This window comes from Micropterus dolomieu, linkage group LG04 (genome assembly GCF_021292245.1).
Source record: "Micropterus dolomieu isolate WLL.071019.BEF.003 ecotype Adirondacks linkage group LG04, ASM2129224v1, whole genome shotgun sequence".
NCBI lineage: Eukaryota > Metazoa > Chordata > Actinopteri > Centrarchiformes > Centrarchidae > Micropterus > Micropterus dolomieu.
In genome coordinates, this window is record NC_060153.1 from 25,804,631 (window position 1) to 25,811,662 (window position 7,032).

The window sequence follows — 7,032 nt, forward strand, 5'->3', positions numbered from 1 at the left end:
TGTTGTAGCCCATCCGCCTCAAGGTTGTGCGTGTTGTGGCTTCACAAATGCTTTGCTGCATACCTCGGTTGTAACGAGTGGTTATTTCAGTCAAAGTTGCTCTTCTATCAGCTTGAATCAGTCGGCCCATTCTCCTCTGACCTCTAGCATCAACAAGGCATTTTCGCCCACAGGACTGCCGCATACTGGATGTTTTTCCCTTTTCACACCATTCTTTGTAAACCCTAGAAATGGTTGTGCGTGAAAATCCCAGTAACTGAGCAGATTGTGAAATACTCAGACCGGCCCGTCTGGCACCAACAACCATGCCACGCTCAAAATTGCTTAAATCACCTTTCTTTCCCATTCTGACATTCAGTTTAGAGTTCAGGAGATTGTCTTGACCAGGACCACACCCCTAAATGCATTGAAGCAACTGCCATGTGATTGGTTGATTAGATAATTGCATTAATGAGAAATTGAACAGGTGTTCCTAATAATCCTTTAGGTGAGTGTATTGTATATAAGTGTCGGGGCTATTTTGTCCATGCCTTGTATACATACAGAGGGAGAGAAGGAGAGAGCTTAAGATTTAAAAATACCTGATGGGGAGTAGGTATAGCTAGGCTCCAGGGTTTGAGGCGAGAAGAAGCCCTTGAGGACTGTCCTGAGGCAGCGTTGGTCCCAGGCATCGGTCACTCTGCCTCCATATGTGATCTCACCTGGGGAGACAGAAATCCTATAACGTTATCAGTCTGCCTCACTGTTTCTTTGTAACTGTTAGAGGTGGTGGTGGTTTTAACGACCACCCTTGCTTGAGTCCAAGTTTGGGTTTGAGTCTGGAGTGCCACACTCAAATCACATGATAGGACGATAAAACACTTAAGACATTAAGTATTTATGAAAAAATGACTTTTTCCACCAGTAGCATGTTTTATAAATTTGACAAATAGACACAGAGCCTGTCTTTTGGATTTTTCCACCCTTGATTCCTTTTTAACAGCAGCAGGTGCACCGCATGTGGAGGAGGCTTGTTAATGACGTGGCCTATCGAAAAAATCAAAACCAACAGTTTTGATGTACCGAAATATATCTGCACTGGTGTGTTCACTGTTGCTTTATTAGGTTTGGGCTTGTAAAATATCAGATAACAACTCTCTGTGTGTTTCTCTGCAAAATGCTAAAATTTGTTAACCAAATATACCTGGGCAGCTCACCCAAATAAAGTCTATATGTGGGAAACACTGACAAGTTGACAAACCAGACTAGGATGGCGGTTAGAGGTACAACTACAACAACAATATTTTTCTTCTTCACTTACACAGTGACGTAAAAAGACATAAATAACAATGTGATTGCAGTCACACATTTTTATTGAGGGGTGTCAGGACTGTCTTGAGCTCTTTGACTTCTCATGTAATAATGGACAGCCCAGAGAGACAATGACATTAAGACACATGAGAGGAAAGGATTTGTAAAAGGGCAGGCATGGTTGGAGGGTAAATATAACCAAAGAGCAAAAAAGGAAGATGAAGTTGAAATTTTATATTTAACATTAATAATTCCACAATTAAAATCCATACTTTCTGTAAAGACATGGTTATGTAAGACAGTAAGGAAGGAAGTGAATAATCAGACAAATCTCTGCTGAAGCCTTTTGTAAGCTGCAGGCGTGTTAAAGCTGGCAGAACCTTTTTTGCATCAGAAGAGAGGAAATGCTCTTTCTAAAAGAGGAAAGGCAATATCATGCTTGGTTTGAGCCCAAATTGTTTCCCTCAAAGACTGTGCAGCTCTGGCACACAAGGACTGATAAATTTAAGGATTAAACTAATAACACACTAGTCTGATAACAACAATGAGAGGCAGAGTGGCGCACTCCACTGAGAATGAACGCAGCACATAATCATTTGAAGGTGTAATTGAAAACTGCATCAGGGAAACAAATGAACTTAAGAGATATGATGAGTATTGTTAATGAAAGGGATCCCTCCCTCTTCTTTATAATAAATTTGTAGACGTCTGTTATGGAAGTCCAGGTCAACAGTAATAAATTGACATAATTAAATTCAATTGCAATTCCATTGGGCCCAGAATACAATGAAAAAAATAAAACTACTTTAAAAAAAGTTTTTAATTTCACGTTTGAAAATGCAATACCAAACAAAACAAAATTAAATTTTTTTTAACTCCTTTGACAAATAAGTTTCACCTCTAAAGCATAACCCAGCTACACTGTTATGAACTGAACTGTTATGTGTGGCGTGTGGCATTTTCATTTTCAATTTGGTAAACAATGTGCTTTCTTATTACAAAATGAAATTTAAATGGAAAACTTTATTTTAATTTCAATGATGTCAGGATATCTGCAAGGTTTCTGAGGATATGACAACTTCTTTTATTTGAATGAAAAGAAAATGTACCAGTTTATTATCATTTTCATTTTTGGAGGCTGCAGTTTGTGGTGCTGTTGAATTGTATTGTGTTATACTGGGACTAATAGAGATAAAAAAAGGGGTTGGACGGTCCCTTCTACCATGACATATGCTCTGATTTCTCTACTCTCACTACTTCGTATTACGGGACTTCATGTTTCCACATTTTGATTTCTTCATCTGCTGTGTTTGACATAGAAAAAGAGCTTTTCTGTGCATAAGAACATCTGTTCTTTTCATTATATTTCTATAAACACAAAGCCAAGGGGAAGAGAGCAGCGAAAGTTCACTGAGTGAACAAACACAGGATCACAGCTGCAGAACAGAGTGAAACAGAGTGTTACAGAACTCCCCTGCTTTGTGAAATCAGCACACATTTTGCTATCCCTATTTCACAGGATGCTAAAAATGTGTGTGCTGTTGACAAAACAACAGTGTGCTCCCTGTTCCACACACTGGCAACACAACAAACATGCTAGTCTTAGTGACAGAACGAGGCATTTCTTCCATACTTCCTGCCTTGTTTAAAGCCAAACGGTCTGAAATTTCATGTAATGCTTTATACATTGCACTTTACAATGTTTTTCAAATCCAAAAGAATGTGTAATATATATATATATATATATAGAAAGTGATATTGTTGCAATACACTGTAAAACAAAACCAGCCACACACACATCCCCAAATACATCAACTTGTGCTGTACACGTATGCCTTTGTGCATTTAGAGATGGATCTTCATGCAAATACCCAAACTTATCTCTGTGTGTTGGCTTCCCTACCAGTGATGTAGATGAGAGCGTCCCAAGGGATGGTGCCATCTTTGCAGTAGAGGTTGAGGTTGAGTAGAGCACACTCCCTGTCACTGTCGTTAAACTCATAGCGGATGTTCCAGCCCAGAGGACCAAACTTCTTTCGCTCCTAATGCAAAACCAGACACAGATAAGGACATATGTAGTAGTACAGGCACATACCCACACAAACACATACAACAGCACGCAAAGCCGAGATGTTTAAGCATGTGTGAGGTTTGATGAGACTTTGCAACCTGGATGATTGCGTGGAAAAAGCAGATTCCAAACACGATCTTCCTCCACTGGCGTCCCAGGACGTGGTTTTCGAAGAAACTGCTGGAGATCTCTGTGAAGGCCCGTCGCATGTTGGCTCGCAGGCCTTTAGGAGGCTCATTAGTCACCTAACAGCAACAACAACAACACAGGACATAACCACAGTAAGTTCTACTCAGACTGCCAAAAATCCTGGAGCCCTCCCGGGGGTCAGGCTTTTCCTCCTTATTGTTCAGGCAGTCAGTAAGCCTAGTTAAAATACATGAAGCTCTCATATGCAGGTCTCCCTCGTGAAAACTTATTCCCAATTTCTGTTTTGTCGCTCCAAATCCTGGATAATCAACTGTGATTTAAGTCTATCATGTCATGCGTCTCTGCCAGTTTCATGTGTTTTCCTGCCAGACTCTTGGTACTTATGGTTTTATTGGGATTTTTGGTTTTTATTTGGACATCAATGCTTGGATAATTGTGTCATTTTCTGTTTGTGGATTACTTCCATTTGGACTATCCCTCACCATGAATGGAAGTTGTTGCTCTCACTTTTTTGATAAATACTAATAACTGAATCCATTCAGCCGCGTTGTCTGCATTTTGGGTCTGATTCCTTGTTCCATTGTGTCTGCATTATCGCAGACTGTAAAGCTGATGATACACGGAGCAACTTTTAGAGCAATAGTGCTGGGCAACGTTGCCGTCAGTGGTAATGAGTAAAGATTACTACCGTAATCCCCTTCCCCCACCACTCCACCACCCACCCCGCACTGCCGCTATCTGCTCAAAACAGTCGGACTTGCCACTAGCAAGACTGCCCAGCAACATTGCTCAAAAAGTTGCCCCGTGTATCATCAGCTTAAGAGCTAGTCAACCAATTGTGAGACTGTTAAGATTTCAAAGCTAACAAATATTTCATTGATAATATGACAATGCATACTGAATTCAATCAAAAGTAGTAGTACTATAAATTATATTTGTGAAAGAGGCTAAATAAGTTATATAAGAAAATAACCCCTGGTGCAGACCATTTCCACAGCAGCATTCACTAAGGGAAAAGCAATCATGGATTACTGTTCCAAATGTTTTTTTAAAGTCTGTGTGTAGAAATATATCATAATAATATATTACTGATGTTTTCACACCCACGAACATTGAGAAAGATTAGACTACAATGCAATTTCTTTCACTGGAGGCCTAACATACCTGAGGCTGCATACACAATGTATATTTTAACTACTATGAGCTCAGATTACACTATATGGTAAGTCCATACTGTTCCTGTCAAAACTTACTTATGATGCTGCTGTGCAGCTCTTTTCACATTGAAACAGTATGTATTTTAATTATGTGACGTTTATGCACCAGAATACCAACAGCAGATTCCTTGTATCTCGAAAACTTACTTGACAATAAACCTGATTCTGAATGACAGCAGCAGCCACTTTTTTTTAACTTTTCACAGAAGTAAGAGCTGGTGCTGCCACTAAAATGATTTGTGAATTGATTCCAAAAACGTAGCAGGGTTAAAATTAGGACTGATGAGAATGTTTTGACTGTGATTACTCTCGTTCCTTGCTATTATTTCAGGTTCTTCTGACGTTTATCCAAGATGATGTACCATTTACACTGATAACATATTTCAACTTGCTGATTTGTGCTGCCATCCACTATTAACAAGTGTGCTCATTGCATTTTAAGCAGCAAATAGTAGCCCAACAGTTGTTTAATGTCTGCTGATGAAGGTATGTGCTCACTCCTGGTTCTCCTGGACCTTAGCGCTGCTTTTGACACCATTGATCACAACATCATGCTAGACAGACTGAGGCACTGGGTGGGGGTCTGTAAACAACTATGTCTCTTCGTTCTGTCCAGTTAAATATGGTGTGCCTCAGGGGTCGGTCTTAGGACCCATTTTGTTTTCCTTGTATCTGATTCCCCTTGGACATATTAATAATAATAATAAATTTTATTTATAACGCTACAGTAAGTGCTACAGGTTAGAAAAACAAAACAAAAATGAGCAGTTCTTTAGGGAAAAAAAACATTTAAAGGGGACTTTTTTAAAAACAGTCAGTGGATTGAGGCGCCCTCAAAGTGCCAGGGAGGGCATTCCACAGATGTGGGGTGGGGCAGCAGCACAAAATGCCCTATCTCCCATTGTCCTGAGTCTGGTTCTGGGTATGTGGAGGAGGTTTGAGTGAGTGGAGCGAAGGGAACGGGTTGTGTATATGTGGGTTGATAAGTTCTTTGAGGTGGGGGGGGGGGGCATGTCCATGGATGCACTGATGTGTGAGGAGGGAAACCTTGTACTCAATCCTGGTGGAGATGGGAAGTCAGTGGAGTGAGTGGAGAATGGGGGTAATGTGCTCATGTTTCCGCACTCTCATCAGGATCCTAGCTGCAGAGTTTTGAATGTACTGAAGCCTCTGCAGACTTTCTAGGAATCCCAATGTTACAGTAGTCCAGTCTGGGGGAGACAAAGGCATGAACCAGCTTTTCGGCATCTGGAGTTTGGAGATGTTACGGAGGTGGTAGAGAGAGGTCTTGCATAGGTGATTTATATGGGCTTCAAAAGTGATTTGGGAGTCCATTTTTACACCAAGATTAGTGACTGTTGATGAGAGGGGGATGTTGGTGCCAGAAAAGGTGATGCTGGTTATAGATGATGATTTGGTCTGGTGAGGAGTTCCACTTATTATCCATAAACATGGTATTTCTTTTCATATTTATGCTGATGACACACAAATATACTTGCCCGTCAGATCCACAGACCCTGGAATGCTGAGTTCACTTAACAACTGCCTTTGTGAAGTTAAAAAATGGATGTCAAATACTTTCCTCCAGCTGAACTCAGACAAAACAGAAATCCTGGTCATTGGGTCTCAGCAGATGGCAAAGCAAATACTGCCATCTGCTGGTTCCCTAGTAAATCACATTAAGCCTGTTGCAAAGAACCTTGGTGTTTGGTTTGATAGTAATTTAAATTTCGAGCAGCACACCACAAAACTTGTTCAATCATGTTTTTATCAACTTAGAAATATAGCAAAAATTCAATCTATGTTAACTTTTAAGGACACCGAGACAATTTTACACGCCTTCATCTTATCACGCCTGGATTATTGCAACAGCCTTTTCACCTGTTTAACCCAAAAATCTACTGATTGACTCCAGACTGTCCAGTACTCAGCTGCCATGCTTTTAACCAGAACAAAGAAATATGACCACATCACCCCTGTTTTAGCTTCATTACACTGGCTCCCAGTATGTTTTAGAATTGACTTTAAAATTTTATTGATCACTTTTAAAGCTCTTCATGGCCTCTCGCCTTGTTATATTTCTGACCTTTTAGTCCCATACACACCAGCACGTACCTTGAGATCCTCGGGCAGAGGTCTGTTGTCTGTTCCAGAGTCTCGACTGAAAACTAAAGGGGACAGAGCGTTTGCTGTCAGGGCCCCGAGGCTCTGGAACAGCCTGCCCGAGGAAATCAGGTCAGCTGAGTCAGTGAACTCTTTTAAGTCCCTTCTTAAAACATACTTTTATAGGAGAGCCTTTCCCGA

General features: G+C 40.6%; 1 protein-coding gene across 1 annotated transcript in view; it reads right to left on the reverse strand.

Annotated features, from left to right (window-relative positions):
* LOC123969455 (dynein axonemal heavy chain 6-like) overlaps positions 1–7,032 on the reverse strand; it is a 67,062-nt gene that overhangs the window by 7,766 nt on the left and 52,264 nt on the right. Inside the window, 3 exon segments of the mRNA XM_046046855.1 lie at positions 582–701; positions 3,194–3,332; positions 3,460–3,606. Coding sequence (XP_045902811.1) covers positions 582–701; positions 3,194–3,332; positions 3,460–3,606 — 406 coding nt within the window.